The following is a 24,182-nucleotide window of genomic DNA, read 5'->3' as shown; positions in this document are numbered from 1 at the left end:
TTTTATAGTTATGAGGTTTTTATGGACAAATATCATGTTCAAATTTCTTGTTGGGAGTTTAATGTGGTTGTCAAATCAATACCTAACAGCATAATGTCTAAAGCACAAAACATACACCTTGACCATCTTTAAACTATTAATGGAGTTTCTGTATTGGCTAGAAAGTGCACTTATGATTTTGTTAGAAATCATCTTGAGCATATCACAACTGCCATATGTAAATATATGTGGGTAGTATATTCAAACAGAAAACAATGGGAAACTGTGTTTCTGTTACCTTATCAATCTTTAATTCCAAATAAAATAAAGTTTATGTTTCACGTTGTACACGGGTGCAGTCCTGGTAAAGCATATATTTGTAAAATCTTCCAAACTAGAAGCAACAGGTGCACTTTTTGTGACATAAAGTTGTGAGAACATCTTTGTTGGAATGGAGAGTAAAATCATCCTGAGCACAGGACAGGACTTCAGGGGAAATAGAAGGAGGCTGATAGTTTACACACCAGAGGCAGGAAATAGGCTGTCAGTTTCTTTTTATGTAGTTTTTTTTTTTTTTTTTTTTTTTTTTTTTTTTAAATAAACACATTAATAAGTGTATGTATATTTCAATACTATCACGAATGTACCTACTCCGATACAGTAGGTGGCGGTATGCATGTTTAAAGGTTGCTTTACAAACCGCTAAAAAGAAAAACACAGAAGAAGAAGAAGCGGAAGCTAAAGGAGTAGTAGAAGAGAAAACAACGCCGGAGACTTTGTGAGTCAGTTGCTGTCGAAGACAGCAGAAGGACCTAAAAGTGTAGTTGTAAATGTGTGAGAATGTGTGACGTGCAGGAGCTCATGTGTCTGATCCAGCAGCAACAGGCTGCTGCGGCTCGAGACACAGTGGAACTGTTTGAAAGGACGTTAGCGGCGCACGAGGAGCAGCTGCGGCAGTTAAGAGAGGAGAACGAGCGGCAGAGAAAGCGGCTGGACGCTCTTTTACAGCCTCAAGTTCGACTAGAAAGAGCAGGTTTGTCCACTTCAAATGTTGTTGTCTCACTGCTGATGTCCGTGTTGAGCACAGGACGCCAGCAGAGCTGCTTCAAGCCCCAAACCCTCCAGCCGCTCCTGCTTTTTGCCTCTCGCTGAAGTAGCCTGTTGCTGGGATTTACCGATCCACCTTATAAAAGCGCGTACAGGTGGCGCTGTGGAGTCATTTTCTGATAGAGGGAGATGTAATGAGATGTATCATAAAATGAAATGTACGGTGGCCGTAGGTAAACACTAGTAGCGGCGCCAGGATTTTGTGAATGGGTGGGCCTACAAAAAAACGGGTGGGCCAATAAAAAAAAAAAAAAAAACCAGGAAAAATACAGCACTGCACTGCCACCTGCATTACAGCAGCCGTGTCTGCACCTGAGTGGCTATTGGGTCGCTGTCCTCACCTCAGTGCTGAACTGGACAAACACCTATAACTCAGCAGACTTCATTTCTGTCTCATATTGACTACACAAAACTGCAAGCGGAAATATATCTTTGTATAGGTTTTGTCTCTCTCTCTTATACTCAGATCGAACAGAAAGTGCAACATTATACAACGGATAAGTTGCATACACGGCATAAAAAGGTCCAAGTCATTTTGGTTATAGCTTATTCAGAATTAAGCAATAAGCCCCGAGAAGCCGTGGGTTACAGTGATTTTACAAAGGCTATGAGGGGCGTTCTAAGGCAGGACGTGCAGCGGACTAAAATCACTGTAACTCACGGCTTCAAGGGGCTTATTGCTTTTATAAAACGGTTACCCTACATATAGCCCATAAAATAAACACACAAGAAAAAAATCAATAATTTATTGGTAATAATGCAACAATAAAATTGAGAACTATTCATTGTTCCACTAAGCATGATAGAGTAGACAGAATGGTTGCCAAGCAACACAGACGCTAAGATTGCTTTTTCATTTAGCGCCATCATCTTGCCCTGTGCCGGCTGCCGGGCTGCCGGGCTGCCCTGTGCCGGCTGCCGGGCTGGCGGGCTGCCGGGCTGCCCTGTGCCGGCTGCCGGGCTGCCGTGTGCCGGTAAATTTTGCGAATGTGTGTCCGTTGCTAATGCAGCTATTGGATGTAATTTACTATTAACCATGCTAGCGGTAACGTTAACCCGGCATATCTGTCTCGCTACGTGTGTGCGTCTTGTCAGTGGATGTGTGTCCACAGATGGAAAAGTCTGCGGGACACCTACATCAGGGAGAGGAAGGAGGGAGAGAGGAGGGCGGGTTCGCATCAACGCGTCCATCGCGCAATAGACGCGATTGAGGAAATAAATGATTCCATGGTCACGCGACGCGTTTCGGGCGTTACGCGCGATTTCATCGCGTTCATTGCGTCCGGTGTGAACACGGCTTTAGAAGCTAGCTTCACATGAGCTCTGCAAAGGCTGGCAAAGGATGAACATTTTAATCCCGAAAACATTTTCTTCTGATTGGGTGGGCCTGGCTCAAAATGGGTGGGCCCAGGCCCACCCATGCCCATTGATGGTGCCGCCTATGGTAAACATATACATGCTGGCACTGTTATTCCTGTATATTGTACACTATGTGTATATTTACTGTCACTGTCTTTTTGTAAAAGGACATTGAGGATCCGATTGAACAACGAGTCCAAATAGTGAGGAGAGCATTACGGCGTGAAAGGATTTTCCTGGACCGATCAAATCCATTAAATTTTGCCGACGACTCTCTGTATGAGAGAGAGGCTGTAATACTAATGTGAAGCAGTACTTCAGCCTGGCTAACAGCTGCCTGCTATACAGAGCTGACACTCTGTAGGAGAGGAAAATGTATTTTTAGATGCATTTCACAGCATTTTAGGGATATTTAAAATGGCACAGTTAATTAGCTCTAAATGTTTTTGGGGGGCAAATTATTCCTGGGTAAGAGAATGGGCCTGATTGACAGCTCGCTGATGCAAATGTGAAAAAGGATCATTTCCACCCTTCATTCAAGAGGGCGAGTAGGCCTTTATATTTGTATTTTGTTCCTGCTAAATTCTAACGCAGCTCAGTATCTGATTTTATTCAGGCTGTCAACTTGATGTACTGATGTGATTGACTTTTGGCGTCAGCTTTATTTTATTAAAGCCTGTATAACAGGCTATAATAAAAAGGCAAACTTACCAAATGCAATGATGTTCTTGTGTTGTGTTTTTGTGTTTTTACTTGCTCCCACGTCCTGTTAACCCCTGAGGGGTCACACCTGGAGGAATTCAGCTATACCTGTCATACACACAGCACATCTGTGCAGTACAGTGAGTTCATGGGTTTCAGTGTCAGATGTGGACTACTCGAGCCATTGATGTGTAACTTGAGCATTTATGCAGTCAGCAATACATTACCAAGCATTCTGCCTTCTCTTCGCGGCAGCCATGATGTTTGATTTAGTTTGTAAATGTTGTTTTTCCTCCTCATACTTTTCCAGTATAATACGCTGTTCCTCTGCCGTGACATACACTGTGCGTTTTTCCTTGTTAATCATGTTTGTGATTGGTGTGCTGCCTCGGAACCGGCCCCTTATACGTGTACGTTCACGGCTCTTGATGAGGCAAACCTGGATCGAATGAGCGAGTTGATAACCAGCGTCGTGATACCGGTTGTCCCTGATCACCATGATCTCAATTAGTGTAGCTGGATACGTCTGAGCAATCCAGGGAAAACTGAGCTTGCTTTGTGATACAAGCCTCTGGTCCTTAACAAGACCCACTACACTCAGACTTGTCAAATCTGGACAAGATTATTAGGGAAACTCCAGAGAGAGACTCATTAAAACACAATTTCTGATCTTTATTATGTTAGATAGACAGTCTGGTACAACCACACAAGATGCAGCATTCAGTGCTACAATAAAAATAGAGGCTCTGATTTCTTTTGGTATGGGCTAATGGCTGAAAAAGCAGACATGGTTGTTGCTTGTTGAACTTGGGAAGCTGGACAGGTAGTAGCAGTAGGGCTGGACTGTTGGCTGAGGCTGGTGGTAGTTCCCGTTCTGCTGGGACTGGTAGACGGCATCATTTGCACAGCTGTTCATTTTTTGCTGAGAAATGTCAGGCTCCTCCATTCAGGTGGTCATATGGAGTTGTGATTAGGGGGCTCAAAAATCACTGTATTGGAAATAGATTTCATGAGTTTATCATCGTTATCATGGAATATTTTATCGTGAAACTTATCAAGAAACAATGTGACATTGTGTACGCAATGGCAAGATTTAGCCAGCAATCTGCAGCATTTATCAAAAAGCTTATGATGTAAATATTGATAGATGATACAGTTTGTAAGTAAGTGTCTCAAATATCTGAAAGCAGCAGCTCAACCAGTTTACTGTTAGCAAACCTGTTTGTTAGATTGCTTAGGCTGTGAACACAAATTTATGTAGCCCAGCGTTTTGTAAGTGCCTACACTTTGTGAATCTATGAAATAAAATCATGTAGAGATGACCAGACATCATTAACAGCTTCCACTTGTGCTCTTCACAATAAAAGCACAGTCAGCTCAACATAATAGCATACCTCTCCTACTCCAAAGAGCAGCATCTTCATTTCAAAACTGGAACAGTTTTGCATGGCCCCCTTATGTACACTCCCTTCCAAAAAAGTATTGGAACAGTGAGGCCAATTTCTTTATTTTTGCTATAGACTGAACACATTTGCATCTGGAATTAGAAGATGAATATGAGACAAGAGACCAACATTTCAGCTTTCTTTTTTTTTTTTATTCTGCTTAACATTAAATGTTAAAGTCACTGCAGCCTTCAGTTTCCATCTCTAAACTAGCTCCCTCTTCAGTGGAAAAAAGACGCTATTCCCAGCATTAACCATCTCATGACCCAGCAAAACACCAGGAGAGAACTGGTGTTTATTCAGTCGAGGCTAACACTGGACAAATGCAGGAAAGTCATAAACATTCATGGAAACAGTGAACCTAAATGGCCAGTTTTCACACTTCATCCACAGTATTTTCAGTATGATTGTACAGTGATTTCCATGGATCTCAGGCCTGTAGTAATAAGCTTCTCTTCATTGTCCCTTTCATACCAATTTTATGTGGAGTCAAAATGACTTCTCTGTTTTTGTGGCTGAGATCATACAGCAAAGGAGCATCATGGATCTTGTTTACATGATGAAGAAATGGTAACAGGATAAGGTACACTTCCAAGCATGGTTTTCCTTAATGTGTGTGTGTTTGTGTGTGTGTGTGTGTGTGTTTCAGTGTTGCCTCAGCAGCTGCTGGTGAGTAAAGAAGAGGTTCCCCCTGAGCAGCAGGAGTGCAGCCCCAGTGTGAAGCAGGAGGAGCCAGAGCCCCCCCACATTAAAGAGGAACAGGAGGAGCTCAATATCACCAAGGATATCCCATTCACTCCTGCCCCTGTGAAGAGTGAAGATGATGAAGAGAGAGCTCAGTCCTCACAGCTTCATCAAAGCCAAACTGAGGAGAACAGAGAGGCAGAGCCTCCGGCCAGCAGCTCCACTGAAACAGAAGCTGATGAAGAGGATTTACAAGCAAGTAGTGATGGCCAGCTGCTCTCTTCACACTCCTCTGAATCTGAGACTGAAGACAGTGAAGATGACTTGGAGGAGACTGGAGAGCCTCAGTCAGGTCAAGTCAGTCAAGTCCTTTTCAGCCATGACAGATCTGAGGCTGGAGAGAAGCCATCTTCCTGCTCTGTGAACAAAACCACAGGAGAGAAACAGTGGAGCTGCTTTGTTTGTGGTACAAACTTTAAACTAAGATCCAACTTAAACAGACACATGATGAGGCACAAGAGAGAGAAACCATTCAGCTGTCCAGTCTGTAGTAAGAGATATATATATAAAGTTAGCTTAAATATACACATGCGAGTCCACAAAGGAGAGAACCCTTTCAGCTGCCCATTCTGTGCTAAGAAATTTACATTCAAAAGTCAATTAAACACTCATATGGCAGTCCACACAGGAGAGAAAGTTTTCAGCTGCTCAATTTGTGGTAAAGGTTTCAGACAGAAATTTAACTTAAATGCACACATGAGAGTCCACACAGAAGAGAAACCTTTCAGCTGCTCAGTCTGTGCTAAGAAATTTACATGGAAAAATCAATTAAACACTCATATGGCAGTCCACACAGGAGAGAAAGTTTTCAGCTGCTCAATTTGTGGTAAAGGTTTCAGACAGAAATTTAACTTAAATGCACACATGAGAGTCCACACAGAAGAGAAACCTTTCAGCTGCTCAGTCTGTGCTAAGAAATTTACATGGAAAAATCAATTAAACACTCATATGGAAGTCCACACAGGAAAGAAACCTTTCAGCTGCTCGATATGTGATAAACATTTTACACAGAAATCTGACTTACATAAACACATGAGTGTCCACACAGGAGAGGAACCTTTCAGCTGCTCAGTCTGTGCTAAGAAATTTAAATGGAAAAGTCAATTAAACACTCATATGGTAGTCCACACAGGAGAGAAACCTTTCAGCTGCTCAATTTGTGGTAAACATTTTAGAAAAAAATCAGACTTAAATACACACATGAGAAACCACACAGGAGAGAAAATTTTCAGCTGCTCAGTCTGTGCTAAAAAATATACATGGAAAAGTCGATTAAACACTCATATGAGAGTCCACACAGGAGAGAAACCTTTCAGCTGCTGGATTTGTGGTAAACAGTTTACACAGAAATCTGACTTACATAAACACATGAGTATCCACACAGAAGAGAAATCTTTCAGCTGCTCAATTTGTGGTAAAAGTTTCAGACAGAAATATAACTTAAATGCACACATGACTATCCACACAGGAGAGAAACCTTTCAGCTGCTCAATTTGTGGTAAAAATTTTAGAGTGAAAACTGCCTTAATTACACACATGAGTGTCCACACAGGAGAGAAACCTTTCAGCTGCTCAATTTGTGGTAAAAGTTTTAACCAGAAAGGTAACTTAAATACACACAAGAGTGTCCACACAGGAGAGAAACCTTTCAGCTGCTCAGTTTGTGGTAAACATTTTTCACAGAAATCTGACTTAAATAAACACATGAGTGTCCACACAGGAGAGAAACCTTTCAGCTGCTCAATTTGTGGTAAAAGTTTTAGAAAGAAATGTACCTTAAATACACACATGAGTGTCCACTCAGGAGAGAAAACTTAGCTGCTCAATTTGTGGTAAACATGTTTCAGATAAAGGTCACAAAAAAGCACACATGATTATCCACTCAGGAGAGAAACCTTTTAGCCAGTCAATTTGTAAACAATTTACACAGAAGTGTAGCTTAATCACACACAAGAGTCCACACAGGAGAGGAATCTTTTAGCTGCTCAAATTGTGGTAAATGTTTCACTCAAAAAAATAACTTAAAGAAACACGAGTGTCCACACAGAAAAGAAACCTTTTAGCTGCTCAGTCTGTAATCAAAATTGTACATGTAAAAGTCACATAAACAGACACATGAGAATCCACTCAGGAGAGAAACTGTGCAGCAGCAGTGTGTGTGGGAGAAGTTTGTGCACCATGACCGTGTTAAAAGTCTCAAGTGTGTTGGTGAGAGCAGCAGCAGCTGAAGCTGCAGATCTGCTGCTTGAACTGAATTGTTCAACAGGACAACAAACTAGAAAACATGATGACTGTCCATCACTCAGGACGAGGAAACTCAAACTCTTCTCAGTCAGTGGTGTTGTTGGAGATGCAGCCACATGTGAACACTGCTCACACACATCTTGTGTTAATGCAGGCTCACTGAAGAGAGAAATTCTTGTTGCTCCTGTTTGGCTCAAATTCAGGTTTATGTTCCCTTGTCACTTTGATCATCTGATACATGTAAGTTAATGCTCTGGCCAGCAACTCAACATTTGTCATTCTTTATTGGAATTATATTGTTAGACATCAATGTAGTTTATTGTAGTACACACTTTGTTTTCTGCATTAATAACAAGGAACTGTTCAGGAGGTGTTACAATTTCTCCAAATTTCAAAGCAATATGACAGATGGACAGATGGACAAAGGAATGGCAATTTTCACAGTATGTGGTATTGTACTTCACATTGTAACATGTTTCTGTGTGGTAAACATCAGTTTGGTTATTGATGAGGTGATGTTGCATATGTAAGCATGTTGAAGTGTGGAGAGTGTTTCTTCCTCTGTCTTGTTGTGGACAGTCTTCTCATGAACCTTTCAACCATGTTGATTTTTGTATTTTCATTATGTGTTCATGAGGTAAAATCTGTTCATTGTACTTTCTTTTTTTGTACAGTAGGTGGTATCAGGAGGAAAGGGAACGTATTAATAGGTAAAGTCGTAATCACAGGAACTATTCATATAACTATTCATACTTAAATAAATGCATTTAAGTACAGCTGCACTGGAGTTTTGGAGCCTTTTTACTGACATGCTAGACAGACGCATCAACTAGGCATCTGCTGGTAAGCAGCCCCTCAGTGGCTTGTAGGTTTGTTGTTTTTAGTTAAGTCACTATAATCTGTGATGGACTCTTTAATGTACTGATGACAAAATATCAGAAATAAAGAAAAAATTAGGACATCAATTAATAATAGCAAAAAAATCTCAGCATCAGATGTTATCTGAAGTGTATTTACAAAAGTTTATTACAAGCTGTAGTTGTGTCAAAAATTAAGCAGCCTCTAGTGGTTGTGTCAAGTTCAACCGGGGCCGTCTCAAGGAATTTGGGGGCCCCAAGCAAATTCGACTTGGACACCCCCCTCCCCGCCGCTGACACCCCTGGACCACAGCAAAATAAAACTTAAGCCCCTGCACCACCCCACCCTGCCTGGCCAAAGCCTACAGGAACCACAGCATAGACATGCACTTTAAGTTCACCCACACTTTATTACAATAAATTATTTCTGACAGTGCAAATACCGCTTATATATGTTCCATACTGTACACATAGTAATATTTACATTTGAACATTTGCAAAAAAAAAAAAAAACCCACCAACATCCCAAAACAACGAACATATAAAGAAAGTGCAATTTGCATCGTAACTATAAAATCACACTCAAATTAACATTTCTCCAGTTTGTTGTTGCATTTAGTTCATAACCAGTCGCTGTCTCAACCAGCTCAGAAGAAGCTGCATGACCTCAAAGCAGATGACTGGATAGTCGTCAAAGACCACAGATGGAAAAGCTGGAAAGAAAGACAGTGGACTGGCCCACATCAGGTTCTCCTCACCCAGGGACGGTTTTTGCTATGGGCAATGTGGGCAACCGCCCAGGGCGCAATCTACTTGGGGGCGCACAAGCGCCGTCCAAAAAAAAAAAAAAAAAAAAAAAAGTGCGTCCGCAAAAAAAAAAAAAAAAACGTTTCTAGACTAATATCGCTCATTTCCATGTCAAGTTGGTGCAGTGGACGCTAAGGCGCCCCTACTATCACGTCAACTTGCTGCTGAGAGTCATGTATACAGGTCGTGTGTGTCAGAAGAAAAGGCAAGAGGGAGGGGGGCGCGGGGGATCAACTTGCGACTGCAGAGGCTGTGCGCAGGTTGTGAGTCTCAGGAAAAGCAAAGGGGAGGGGGGCGGGGGATAGACTAACCTCTGATATGAAAGATCCCAGGCCAAACAACACAAACTGCTGCTTCCAAATAAATTGTATTTCATTCATAAAATTAATATAGACCCCTTATAGCTACATGTAATTTATTGGGTTATGTGAAAATGCCAAACAACAACAACAACAACAAAAAGTCAATGGAGTATCATGGACAAAAGGCCAAAAAAAAATCAGGTGCCCAGTTCAGAAAGAGAAGGAGAGAAGAAGAGGAGAAACGTTCAAAAGATAAAGGTATGCAAGTCTCTATGCGTGACGTTAATTGTGCATGTAATGAAACAGTAGCCTATACCCTATTTATTAGCCTCTTGTTAATATGTTGCCACTTAGCCACAGAAGTTTTTTTTTTTTTTTTTTTTTTTTTTTGGTTTTTAGTTTTGCTGAACTAGCAACTATTAGAATTTTAGGCATCATGTCATGGAATTAATTTCACCCATAGGCTAGTTTGTGTTTGCAACACAACAAGTGCAAGTTCACATTGGCCTGTTAGTCTGTGGATTTGGTAAACAATACGTCCTGACTGTGGAATTTTTAATTTTTTTTGCTATATGTGGGTCTATGGTAACTTAAATAACTTCCTATACACTGACATGACATTTTGTAAGCTATATGTGATATAGCTTTATGAGTAATTTCTAGTGTGTTATTCTTAGTTAATAGGATGTTAACAAATGATAGGCCTGATGTGGTGGGGGTGGGGGACGGTTCGCCCAGGGCGCAAAACTAGCCAGGACCGCCTCTGTCCTCACCACAGAGACAGCAGTAAAGGTTGCCGAGAAAGCGCCCAGGTTCACGCCAGCCACTGCAAGAAGATTCCACAACCATCTGACGACTTTGAACCTGATGTACACAACCTCAGCAATCAACTCAGACAACTCTAGACAACTCTGACTACAGCTTTACCAGCTGTAGTCAGTTACAAGTTCACAAAACAGAGGAAGACAACTGGGGTGTACACTGGTACTTAACACTACTGATTAGGGCATTAACGTAAAGGTCGACCCATTGAAAGGTCGACCCATCGAAATGTCGACGTCATTAACTGACGTCTATTTTGCCAGGGTCCGTTGAAAGTCGAGAAAAAAAGAAAAAGGTGCCGACCCTCAGAGATACTCTGATGACACAGCAATTGTGGCATCTGTAAGGAATGGACAGGAGGGGGGATACAGGGACTTGACCACTGCCTTCTGTGACTGGAGTAAGGAGAACTGCCTCATCCTGAATACAACCAAGACCAAGGAAATGGTTGTGAACTTTGGCAGGTCCAAGCTCCCTCTTCAGCCTGTTAAACCTGAAGAGGTGGCCATTGAAGTGGTATCTAGGTGTGCACCTTGATAACAAACTGGACTGGTCAGTCAATACTGATGCCCTCTACAAAAAGGGGCAGAGCAGACTTTACTTCCTCAGACAACTCAGATCCTTTGATGTGTGCAATGAAATGCTGCTGTTGTTTTATCACACAGTTGTGGCCAGTGTCGTTTTACGCTGTGGTCTGCTGGGGTAATAATGTCACTAATAACTAATCAAGTTGGTGAAGAGAGCTAGCTCAGTGCTGGGGGTTAGAGTGGACATGGTGGGGGTTGTGCTGGAGAGGTGTATGAGGAGCAAGGTGCAGGCCATCCTCAACAACTCCAGGCACCCCCTCCATGGAACTCTAGCCAATCAGAGAAGTAAACGTAACAGTTACCGGGTCCTCTCCCTTCACTGTAGAACTGAGCGGTTCAGGAAATCCTTTGTTTATCGTGTATTGTTTTTATTTATTTATTTATTTAAATATTTATTGCTTTTATGTACTGTCCGCATTATATGTATTGTCAGTATTTTATGTTCTGACTTTGTCAGCTACGGGGCATCTGAATTTCCCTGAGGGGATTAATAAAGTATCTATCTATCTATCTATCTATCTGTCGTTTGCAGACTGACAAATCATCAGTCCCCCTGAACCTTTATCCACTAAGTCAAGTAATGACTTTCCATCTTTTTTCATAGATTAAGTTCTTAAGATAACAGGAAGATTCTAACTCCATCTCAGACAAAATGGCAATGTCATCACTTCCTCTCCATAAGACTACCCATGCAAATCTGGTACGTAGTTACCCCCAGTTACCCCTTAGGTCAGGTGGTAACAACATATCATCAGCTGTACTACAGATACTACAGCCAATAGTTCTCTTCAAATCAGGCCTTTTTCCAAGGGTTTTGATGACTTCTGTCATCAAACCTTTAAAAAAAAAAAACAATCTGAATGCCTCAGCAATAAATAACTGTAGGCCCATATTAAACCTACCTTTTTTTTTTTTTTTTTTTTTTTTTTTTTTTTTTTTAAGGAAAGGTCACTGAAAAGGCTGATTTTCAAGAACTTAATTAAAACAACAAATCTTATTCAGTGTTTTTCAGTCTGGTCTTAGACCACATCACAGCACTGAAACTGCACCTGTGAAAGTTCTGAATGGCATCATCTGAGCAGTGGCACACCAAAAATATCAGTCTTAACATTCCTGGATCTCAGTGCTGCATTTGACATGGCTGATCATAAGATATACTGCTCAGCAGACTGGGAAAGTGGGTGGGACTTTGTGGTACTGTGTTAGACTGGTTCTAATCATACCTGAAAAACAGAAACTACTTTGTGTCAACTGGTAAAAATAAATCTGAGCAAACAAAAATCTCATGTGGAGTTCCTCAAGGGTCCATACTCGGGCCTCTTATATTCAGCATCTACATGCTCCCCCGCACTTAGATTATTCATTATTATAAAATATCTTACCATAATTATGCAGATGTCACACAGCTGTACATAATGGTGTCACGTGGTGATTACTGTATTCATCCAACAAATGCACTGAACAAATTAATGAGTGGATGTGCCAGACTTTTCTACAACTAAGCACAGAAAAAACAGATTTTTTTTTTTTTTTTTTTCCCAAATTAGAAAGATTAAAAAAATCAGTGGTCACCTTGAATACATGACAACAAATCATGCCTTGAAATCTTGGTGTTGTTATGGACTCACACCTAAACTTCAATAGCCACACAAAAGCAATTACAAAGTCAGCCTGCTACCAAAGAATCATAGGATTTCTGTCTCAAAATGATGCAGAAAAACTTTCTCATGCTTTTTTTTCAGCAGACTTGAATGTTGAATGTTGAATGCTTGAGTGTCTTCACAGTCCTGGTGCCAGAGTCCACAAACACCAAGAAAGTGGGGCACATTACACCAGTTCTCAAAACAGTGCATCACTGATTCTCGAGATTAGGGATAAAACATGTCCTCCACTGAAAAGCAAAGCTTGGCTTAAAAAATCAAAACATCTATTCATTTAAAGAGATGTTAAAAGTTTAATATGGAAGACTTAAACATACTCATGAACTTAGTTTTGTGTATATGTATATATTTTCATAGCAATTTGATAAAGTATGAGCACAATCCTAAAAAGTACATGCAAATTAACATGTCCTCTAAAAGAGGTCATAGATTCTACCTGAAAGAAAAAGGGATTAAAAATATGGTTAATACATAAAATGATAATGAAATTACTTTGATGGTTTTATAAAAGGTAACAGAATACATAAAGTTCAATAAACATCATGTTTTCTATAAAAATAAATAAATAAATAAATAAAAATTGCCTCTCAAAGTAGCATCCTCACTTCAAGTCAACTCCGTCAGGTTTTTTAAAATTTCTAAAAAAATCAGGCATGTATTGGTCAGCTATAACCCTGAGGACCCCCTTTTCATGCTCCCTCTTTTGATGGATGCAGCAGTTACAGCACATGATCACATTAAGGGTTTGAGTCATTTTTAGGTCAACTGATGGTGTTGACGTTTAAGCTGACGAAGTTGAAAAATTCTCCAAAAATTCATTATGTAATTCATAACAAACGTAGAATGTGTTTATGATCAAATACTGACATAATACTTACATAAAACTGACTGACCTTTATAAAAGAAATGATCTACAGCATAACTCCTGATATAATGGACTTCACAGAGCACATACATGTTCACCGCTTGTTGCCTGATGCCTAAGTCATACAGGTTAGATAAACTATTGAATAATTGAGCTAGGTACAATTGGAACATTGGACATTTTGGAAAGGCCCTGTAGAAAAAAAAGTGTTACCTAACTGATAGAACATACAGCAGCTGTAAAACGGCATACTGTGATAACTGAATAATAACAGACATTGCATACAATATATACTTTACTGAGACATATTGACATTTTGATTCTCATCGCTAACTTTGTTTTACAGTGAGCCCTTGAAAGGAGACAGGATGCACTCGGGGAGGATTCTGGACCCCAAACAGTTCACTAATGTTGCTATCTTGTAGCCCGTTGTCTCTCAAATAAGTTTTTGTGTCCTCAAACAGTTCAATTCAGTAATTATCCAAGAATGGAGGACCTCCAAAGTTGTCATTTACTTTAATCTTTCCATGTGTGCTTTACAGGCTTTATTTACTCTGCTCCTACATCAGTTCGTCAACTCAGTCAGTTTTGTCTCACCTTCTTTTTTTTTTTTTTTTTTTTTTTAAATAATGCATTCAATTTCGGTACAATCTACTGAGTTTATTCATTAAAACATTATTTGAACTACATGCAATGGTGTCATAAATGCATAAGATGGCAGATTAAATATGCTTAATATTAAAAATTAATATACAAAATGAAGGTTTTTTGAAATAGCATTTTCCAAAACAGTGTAAAATATTGACAAAACTGTACAAAATGTAATTTTATAACGTAACTTTGAATAGGTACATTAATAGTACATATTAAAAGCCTTTAAAGGTTTATTGAATCATTCAAATTAAAATAAAACTATTTTGAATGTGTTTGACGGAGTTGACATATGACAAAAGACAAATCGGATAAATCTAAATTTTAAAAAATGATTTCATAAAAAACGTGTTACTTTACATGGTATGATAGGTCAGACCTGTGTTTATAAGTAAAAACATTTCAAAATAATGTGCTACTCAATTTTTTTTGGTTTTTAGATTTAAAAAGTAGTTTTGTCCCTAATCTCAAGAATCAGTGGCATCTGTGTGACAAATAATAGACTTTAAAAATGTTTTACTTGTCTACAAAGCACTAAACGGTCTTGGGCCCACATACATCTCTGAATTACGTACCTTGTACCTTATAAGACATCCAGAGCCCTCAGATCATCTGGGAGACGTTTGTTCAGTGTTCCGAGAATCAAAACTAGACAAGGTAAAGCATCTTGTTTCAAACACAGCTTCTCTCCTCACAGTGGTATCCTGTGGAGCAGCAGCTCCATCTCTGACAGAAACCAAACCCTTCACTTCCAGAACAGCTTTGAGAAGAACAGAAAAACTATCAACCAGCTTTGAAATGTAAAGGATGAATTTTATAGTTATGAGGTTTTTATGGACAAATATCATGTTCAGATTTCTTGTTGGGAGTTTTGTGGTTGTCAAATCAATACCTAACAGCATAATGTCTAAAGCACAAAACATACACCTTGACCATCTTTAAACTATTAATGATGTCTCTGTATTGGCTAGAAAGTGTGCTCATGATTTTGTTAGAAATCATCTTGAGCATATCACAGCTTCAAATAGAAAATAATGGGAAACTGTGTTTCTGTTACCTTATCAATCTCTAATTCCAAATAAAATAAAGTTTATGTTTCACATTGTACACAAGTGCGGTTCTGTTAAAGCAAATATTTGTAAAATCTAGAAGCAACAGATGCATGTGATATAAAGTTGTGAAGATGTCTTTGTTTGGAGAGTAAAATCATCCTGAGCACAGGACAGGACTTCAGGGGAAATAGAAGGAGGCTGATAAGTTACATACCAGAGGCAAGAAATAGGCTGTCAGTTTCTTTTTATGTAGGTTTAAAAAAATAAATAAATAAAAAATAAAAAATAAGCACATTAATAAGTCTATGTATATTTCAATACTACCACGAATGTATCTACTCCGATACAGTAGGTGGCGGTATGCATCTTTAAAGGTTGCTTTACGAACCGCTAAAAAGAACAACACACAGAAGAAGAAGAAGAAGAAGAAGAGGAAGCGGAAGCGGAAGCGGAAGCTAAAGGAGGAGTAAAAAAAGAGAGAACAACGCCGGAGACTTTGTTAGTCAATTGCTGTCGAAAACAGCAGAAGGATCAAGAAGTGTAGTTGTAAATGTGTGAGAATGTGTGACGTGCAGGAGCTCACGTGTCTGGTCCAGCAGCAAGAGGCTGCTGCGGCTCGAGACATATTGGAACTGTTTGAAAGGACGTTAGCGGCGCACGAGGAGCAGCTGCGGCAGTTAAGAGAGGAGAACGAGCGGCAGAGAAAGCGGCTGGACGCTCTTTTACAGCCTCAAGTTCGACTAGAAAGAGCAGGTTTGTCCACTTCAAATGTTGTTGTCTCACTGCTGATGTCCGTGTTGAGCACAGGACGCCAGCAGAGCTGCTTCAAGCCCCAAACCCTCCAGCCGCTCCTGCTTTCTGCCTCTCTCTGAAGTAGCCTGTTGCAGGGATTTACCGGTCCACCTTAAAAATGGCCTAAGTCCTGCAGCTGGCGCTGTGGAGTCATTTTCTGATGACTGAGGGGAGATGAAATGAGAATGTATCATGAAATGAAATGGTTTTTAATTGACTCACAGTCCTAGATTTTGATCATTTGTTTCTTATTGCCCTTACTGCTGTTTCTTCCTGTTTGTTGTTGTCCTGTTGGCTCAGCAATAAAAGGAGATTTCACTGATATTTCTCCATCCAAATCACATCAGACTAGATTAATAAGGAAACTCCAGAGAGAGACATTAAAACACAATTTCTGATCTTTATTCTATTAGATAGACAGTCTGGTACAACCACACAAGATGCGGCATTCAGTGCTACAATAAGAATAGAGGCTCTGATTTCTTTTGGTATGGGCTAATGGCTGAAAAAGCAGACATGGGCTGTGTCCGAAATCACTCCCTAACCACTATATAGTGCACTATATAGTGATTATGCCATTTTGTAGGGGTGTCCGAATGTCTAGTGATTATTTATGTTCACTATATAGTCCACTAGATGTATCCCACAATCCACCGCAAAATGTAGTGGACATCCGATGGTCACTAACCAGGCAATATATCCCGTCATGCATTGCGGAACGGCGCCGAACAACGGGCGAAGTCGTGTCCGAAACGGTCCACTATTGAGTTCACTATATAGTCCACTACATTGAATTCCCTATATAGTGAGTAGGGAGTAGTGAGTAGTGAGTGAGTGAGTGATTTCGGACACAGCCATGGTTGTTTGTTGAACTTGGGAAGTTGGACAGGTAGTAGCAGTAGGGCTGGACTGTTGGCTGAGGCTGGTGGTGGTTCCTGTTCTGCTTTATTGATCCTTCACTTGTCTGGTTCAGCTCATTGGGTGTTAGCTCAGCCTCAAAAAGTTAATCCTGCGCAATGGCAGGATTCAGCCAACAATCTGCAGCATTTATCAGATATCTTATGATGTAAATATTGATACATGATACAGTTTGTAAGTAAGTGTCTCAAATATCTGAAAGCAGTAGCTCAACCAGTTTACTGTTAGCAAACCTGGGGCCTATTTCACGAAACCTAGATTAGGCTTTAAACCTGGATTTAGCAGCTATCCTGGTTTAATCTAGCCAGAATTAGGGATTAATGGGTTTCATGAAAGGTGGATCATCTCGCGAGATTAACCTGGCCAGTAAACCTGGCTATAATTAGCCTGAACTCGGTTTCATGAAAATAATCCCACTTTAATTACCATGGAAACTTAGCCTAAGCCTTAGCCTGCTCCGGACCAGGCTAGAAGTCAAGTTTAAATTAATCCAGTGCCCTGTTGTTCAACTTTGTGAAATTACTATTAGTCAATGACTCCAATCGTAAACCAAAGACTTTGTTAATTCAACACCTGTTATGGACTAATTTCAAATTATGCTACATTCAAATAAAATGAAAATAAATGCATTAAGATATAATCAATTTAATTATATTACTCTAATAGTGTGTGACCATGAATCATAGTTGTTTCACAATGGCTCATGTGATTAGAGCTGAAACGATTACTCGAAGTAATCGAGTACCTTGATTCTTTTTTTTTTGCCTCGGGTAATTTTTCCTGCCTCGAAGAATCGCTTAATAAATAAAGAAATAAAAATATAAATCCGCGGTGTTTCGCACGGACTATTTTTAATGTGGCACAACCGCGTGTTAGTTTTTCTCCTCCTGCACTGCTGTGTGTTCATGCCGAGGTGTGTGTGTGTGTCTGTGTGTGTGTGTGTGTGTGTGTGTGTGTGTGTGTGACTGAGGAGCACACACCCACCGGCGCAGTCTGAAGCGTAGCGCGGTGAGAACAAAGTTAAAACAGCAGCTCTCTGACATAGATTGTGTAAAAAAGTGAAGAGTCGCCACTCCGCTATATTTTCATTGGCTAACAGCAGCACACTGGCTTAGCTTGTCTATTCAGAGAAGAGGTATCACTTCGGCTTATTTTTCAATCTATGTTATCACATGCATACTACTGCTCATTCATTGGTAGCTGAATTGTTAGGTCTGTTTGATAAGCAATTTAAAATTTTAAAATAATAATAATTTAATATATTAAATTAAAAAAAAAAAAAAAAAAGCCAACATGATGCAGGTCAAAGACTAAAAACAGACTTTCGACTAAAACTAGACTAAAATACTTTGTAGTTTAGTCAACTAAAACTAAAATACTTTGGATTTTCTTCGACTAAAACTCGACTAAAATGCCAAGACTTTTCGTCCACTAAAATGTGACTAAACAAAAAAGAATACAAGTTGACTAAATATGACTAAAACTAATAAGGGCATTTGACACAAGACTAAGACTAAAACTGTCCTTTAATGTAATACATTTGTAATGTTATAATACCGTACATGTGTATATATATATATATATATATATATATATATATATACACAATTGCTCTTTATCTTGGCAAAAACACATTTTATCCGATTACTCGATTACTCGGCAGAATTTTTGGTCAAATACTCGATTACTAAAATATTCGATAGCTGCAGCTCTACATGTGATATAATCATTGTCACTCTCAGTCTCTCATAATTTTGGAAGAACACATTTAATTGGTATTGCCGTGCAATCGTGACATTGCACAGCACTGCAGATAGATAGAGTGATAGAGCGTGATATAATAGGCCTATAGCATTGGAGATTAGTAGGTTGACAACTGCTTAGCCTATATTTTTATGGACTAAATAATAATAATATAAATCATACACTACTCACAAAAAGTTAGGGATATTTGGCTTTCGGGTGAAATTTACGGAAAATGTAAAAAGTTCACGCTACAGTGATATTATATCATGAAAGTAGGGCATTTAAGTAGAAGCATACACTGGTGATTTCCTCATCTCAAACAATTTCTTGAAACAAAAGCCAACAACAGTGGTGGATATACCACAACAAAAAATGTCAACGTCTCAATAACTTGTCATGTGCCCTTGAGCATCAATTACAGCTTGACAGCGACGTCTCATGCTGTTCACAAGTCGACTTATTGTCTGCTGAGGCATGGCATCCCACTCTTCTTGAAGGGCGGCCCTCAGGACATTGAGGTTCTGGGGTACAGAGCTCCGAGCCTCTACACGGCGACTCAGCTGATCCCATAGGTTTTCTATGGGATTCAGGTCTGAGAAAGTGCAGGCCACTCCATCTGAGGTACCCCAGTCTCCAGCAGCCGTTCCCTAATGATACGACCTCGATGAGCTGGAGCATTGTCGTCCATGAAGATGAAATTAGGCCTGTGTTGTTCATGCAGGGGCACAATGACTGGATTAATGATGTTATTCAGGTAGCATGGACTTGTCACTGTACCATTCACAAAGTGTAGGGCAGTTCTGTACTGACTAGACACACCTGCCCACACAGTAACACCACCACCACCAAAGGCTCATCTGGTGACAACAGTGGCTGATGCATAGCGCTCTCCTTGACGTCTCCAACATCGTTGGCGGCCATCATTTCTGCTCAACATGAATCGGCTTTCATCAGAGAACAGCACTGAGGCCCACTGGTCCCTCGTCCAGTGTAAATGCTGCCTGGCCCATGCAAGACGATGACACCTGTTCCTGGTGGTGTGGTCAGGTACCCTTGCAGGTCGTCTAGCACGCAGACCATGCTGATGTAAACGGTTTCGAATGGTCTGACGTGACACTTGGGTGCCTCTCACCTCCCTTAAATGTGCCTGGAGTTGAGTGGCATTCATCATCCAGTTCCACAGGGCACTGTTCACAATGAAGCGGTCATCAGTGTGGGATGTGGCCAAAGGACGTCCACTTCTATGCCTTTCTGTGACTCTTCCAGTCTCTCTGTATCTCTGTTGCAACCTGCTGATGACACTCTGTGACACTCTAAGCTCAGTGGCCACTTCCGTCTGAGAACATCCTGTTTGAAGCCTCGCAATGGCGAGGTGCTGCTGATCAATTGTTAGGTGTCGTCTTGGTCTCATGATGTCAAAATGTGAACAGCATGATGAGGAGGACTGTTTCAATACAAATTCTAATTGAACCAGGACATTTATTGGTCGATTCATGGATCAAACACCTGTTGTGAATTTTGCCGTTAAACTCCTGAATCCCATAGGTTTTCTATGGGATTCAGGTCTGAGAAAGTGCAGGCCACTCCATTTGAGGTACCCCAGTCTCCAGCAGCCATTCCCTAATGATACGACCTCGATGAGCTGGAGCATCAAACACCTGATGTGAATTTTGCCGTTAAACTCCTTGTTAGAGAACAGCAGCTTGTGCAAAAAGTACTGAAACATTGAACAGTTGGACATGTGCATTCAAAAGTTTACAGAAGGTCACATTAAGTTCACCTGTAAAGGTTATAATGCATTTTAGGTTCATCCTGAAATTTCACCCGAAAGCCGAATATCCCTAACTTTTTGTGAGTAGTGTATATATTTTTGGACAACTTATGCATTAAGTTTGTCGGCAACACTTTGCCACGCTTTCTCCCTTGCTTTAGTTGCCTTTACTTTTTTTTTTTTTTTTCGCTTTTATTAGATCAAATTCAAGTACATGAATTATAAAGGCAACACACATTTTTTCAGTAGCGATGTTGCTGTAAATACACTTCAGTATAAAAATAACAAAAAAAGAAATTACAATGATTTACAGTGAACAGCAAATAACAATGTGGAGAAAGGAACGAAAGAAACAAAAAACTTTAGGGTCTGTAAATGTGAGACGTCTAAGTAATTTCTGATTTGTGATTTCTGAGTTTTAAACAGTAGTTAAATGTGATTTAAATCTTTTTTTAAAAAAATAAAAGTTTATGCATAAAGATTATGTTGTAGTTTTTTTTTTTTTTTTTTTTTTTTATTTATTAAGAAGGTATAAGATAAACAACTGTGGCATTTTTCCATCGTACATAAATCAAAGATATAGGGAAAAAAGGCAAGGAAATATAAAATCAATGTTAGTGCAGAATCCCAAATCCAGACTCGCTAAAGTCGCTCCTTCTCAGCCTGACTTGGCTTTAGTGGAACAGAATAAACCAGGCTGTGCGGGGCAGGCTTTAGCAAGCCTAGATTTGGCTTATATCCTGGCTTATTTAATTCACCCTTCGTGAAATAGGCCCCTGTTTGTTAGATTGCTTAAGGCCGGATTATGGTACTGTGTACACTCGCCGCAACGCGCACATAGTTGCCACGCAGGGTGTATGTGCCCTGTATACCTCTGCGTAACACGCTAAGCAATACCCCGCCAAAACGCTAGGGGGCACTTTTTTTTTTTTCTGCAGACCTACGTAGACCCTGTGACGTGTGGTCTCCGCTCTTCCTATTGTGCCAGCAGCGACATTTTTCTTTGCAATTTACAACTATTTAAAAACAACAGACGAGCCTAGATGTGATCACAACAGTAGTTCTTTTAAAAATGGCGCTGCCGGCACAACAACAGGACATGTCAATGGAGGGGCGAAATGCTGGACATGATGTAGTTCAGCAGACCAATCATAGCTCTTGTTTCTTGTTTGTAAGCGCCTACACTTAGTGAATCTATAAAATAAAATAATGTAGAGATGACCAGACAACATTAACAGCGTCTGCTTGTGCTCTTCACAATAAAAGCACAGTCAGCTCAACATATTAGCATACCTCTCCTACTCCAAAGAGCAGCGTCTTCATTTCAAAACTGGAACAGTTTTGCATGACCCCCTTATGTACACTCCCTTCCAAAAAAGTATTGGAACAGTGAGGCCAATTTCTTTATTTTTGCTATAGACTGAACACATTTGCATCTGGAATTAGAAGATGAATATGAGACAAGAGACCAACATTTCAGCTTTCTTTTTTTTTTATTCCGCTTAACATTAAATGTTAAAGTCACTGCAGCCTTCAGTTGCCATCTCTAAACTAGCTCCCTCTTCAGTGGAAAAAAGACGTTATTCCCAGCATTAACCATCTCATGACCCAGCAAAACACCAGGAGAGAACTGGTGTTTATTTATTCGAGGCTAACACTGGACAAATGCAGGAAAGTCATAAATATTCATGGAAACAGTGAACCTAAATGGCCAGTTTTCACACTTCATCCACAGTATTTTCAGTATGATTGTACAGTGATTTCCATGGATCTCAGGCCTGTAGTAATAAGCTTCTCTTCATTGTCCCTTTCATACCAATTTTATGTGGAGACAAAATGACTTCTCTGTTTTTGTGGCTGAGATCATCCAGCAAAGGAGCATCATGGATCTTGTTTACATGATGAAGAAATGGTAACAGGATAAGGTAAACTACCAAGCATGGTTTTCCTTAATGTGTGTGTGTGTGTGTGTGTGTGTGTGTGTGTGTGTGTGTGTGTGTGTGTGTGTGTGTGTGTGTGTGTGTGTGTGTGTGTGTGTGTGTGTGTGTGTGTGTGTGTGTGTTTCAGTGTTGCCTCAGCAGCTGCTGGTGATTAAAGAAGAGGTTCCCCCTGAGCAGCAGGAGTGCAGCCCCAGTGTGAAGCAGGAGGAACCAGAGCCCTCCCACATTAAAGAGGAAGAGGAGGAGCTCAACATCACCAAGGATATCCCATTCACTCCTGCCCCTGTGAAGAGTGAAGATGATGAAGAGAGAGCTCAGTCCTCACAACTTCATCAAAGCCAAACTGAGGAGAACAGAGAGGCAGAGCCTCCGGCCAGCAGCTCCACTGAAACAGAAGCTGATGAAGAGGATTTACAAGCAAGTAGTGATGGCCAGCTGCTCTCTTCACACTCCTCTGAATCTGAGACTGAAGACAGTGAAGATGACTTGGAGGAGACTGGAGAGCCTCAGTCAGGTTTAGCCTCAGTGAGTGAAGTCCTTTTCAGCCATGACAGATCTGAGGCTGGAGAGAAGCCATCTTCCTGCTCTGTGAAGAGAGAGAAACTATTCAGCTGTTCAGTTTGTTCTAAGAGATTTACACATAAAATTTCCTTAAAAAGACACATGAGAATCCACACAGGAGAGAAACCTTTCAGCTGCTCAGTCTGTGCTAAGAGATATACACATAAAATTTCCTTAAACAGACACATGAGAACCCACACAGGAGAGAAACCTTTCAGCTGCTCAGTCTGTGCTAAGAAATTTACATGGGAAAGTCAGTTTAACACTCATATGGTAGTCCACACAGGAGAGAAACCTTTTAGCTGCTCACTTTGTGGTAAACATTTTACAACGAAATTTGGCTTAAATACACACAAGAGGGTCCACACGGGAGAGAGACCTTTCGGCTGCTCAATTTGTGGTAAACATTTTACAACGAAATTTGGCTTAAATACACATAAGAGGGTCCACACAGGAGAGAAACCTTTTAGCTGCTCGATTTGTGGTATAAGTTTTAGAACAAAAGGTCACATAAACAAACACATGAGAGTCCACACAGGAGAGAAACCTTTCAGCTGCTCAATTTGTGGTAAATATTTTTCCCAGAAATCTAACTTAAATGCACACAAGAGGGTCCACACAGGAGAGAAACCTTTCAGCTGCTCGATTTGTGGTAAACATTTTACACAGACATCTGACTTAAATATACACAAGAGGGTCCACACAGGAGAGAAACCTTTCAGCTGCTCAATTTGTGGTAAAAGTTTTAGAAAGAAAGGTCACTTAAATACACACATGAGTGTCCATTCAGGAGAGAAAACATAGCTTCTTAATTTGTGGTAAACATGTTTCAGATAAAGGTCACACAAACGCACACATGATTATCCACTCAGGAGAGAAAGAGCTGCTCAGTTTGTGGTAAACATTTAAAAATACAAAAGTATCATAAAAACATATGAGAGTCCACACAGGAGAGAAACCCTTTAGCTGCTCAGTCTGTAATCAAAATTGTACATGTAAAAGTCATAAACAGACACCTGAGAATCCACTCAGGAGAGAAACTGCAGCAGCAGTGTGTGTGGGAGAAGTTTGTGCAGGCATGACCGTGTTAAAAGTCTCAAGTGTGTTGGTGAGAGCAGCAGCAGCTGAAGCTGCAGATCTGCTGCTTGAACTGAATTGTTCAACAGGACAACAAACTAGAAAACATGATGACTGTCCATCACTCAGGACGAGGAAACTCAAACTCTTCTCAGTCAGTGTTGTTGTTGGAGATGCAGCCACATGTGAACAC

At 40.3% G+C, this 24,182-nt stretch overlaps 1 protein-coding gene across 4 annotated transcripts; it reads left to right on the top strand.

Annotated features, from left to right (window-relative positions):
* The first annotated feature begins 717 nt into the window (after positions 1 to 717).
* Positions 718 to 23,735, top strand: LOC115363935 (oocyte zinc finger protein XlCOF6-like). 4 transcript variants are annotated; one of them, XM_030058291.1, is made up of 4 exons: positions 718 to 1,012; positions 5,242 to 5,619; positions 5,686 to 5,819; positions 23,047 to 23,100. In XM_030058291.1, the coding sequence occupies exons 1-4, from the start codon at positions 820 to 822 to the stop codon at positions 23,062 to 23,064; spliced, it is 723 nt and encodes a 240-aa protein (XP_029914151.1). In that variant the 5' UTR covers positions 718 to 819; the 3' UTR covers positions 23,065 to 23,100. The 4 variants fall into 4 exon arrangements, with proteins under 4 accessions (XP_029914151.1, XP_029914150.1, XP_029914148.1 ...); XM_030058290.1 differs by lacking the exon at positions 5,686 to 5,819 and having other exon boundaries at positions 5,242 to 5,628; positions 22,866 to 23,735; XM_030058288.1 differs by lacking the exon at positions 23,047 to 23,100 and having other exon boundaries at positions 5,686 to 7,182.
* The last annotated feature ends 447 nt before the right edge of the window (positions 23,736 to 24,182 follow it).

This window comes from Myripristis murdjan, chromosome 8, assembly GCF_902150065.1.
Source record: "Myripristis murdjan chromosome 8, fMyrMur1.1, whole genome shotgun sequence".
Taxonomy (NCBI): domain Eukaryota; kingdom Metazoa; phylum Chordata; class Actinopteri; order Holocentriformes; family Holocentridae; genus Myripristis; species Myripristis murdjan.
This window is presented reverse-complemented; position numbering and strand designations above follow the sequence as displayed.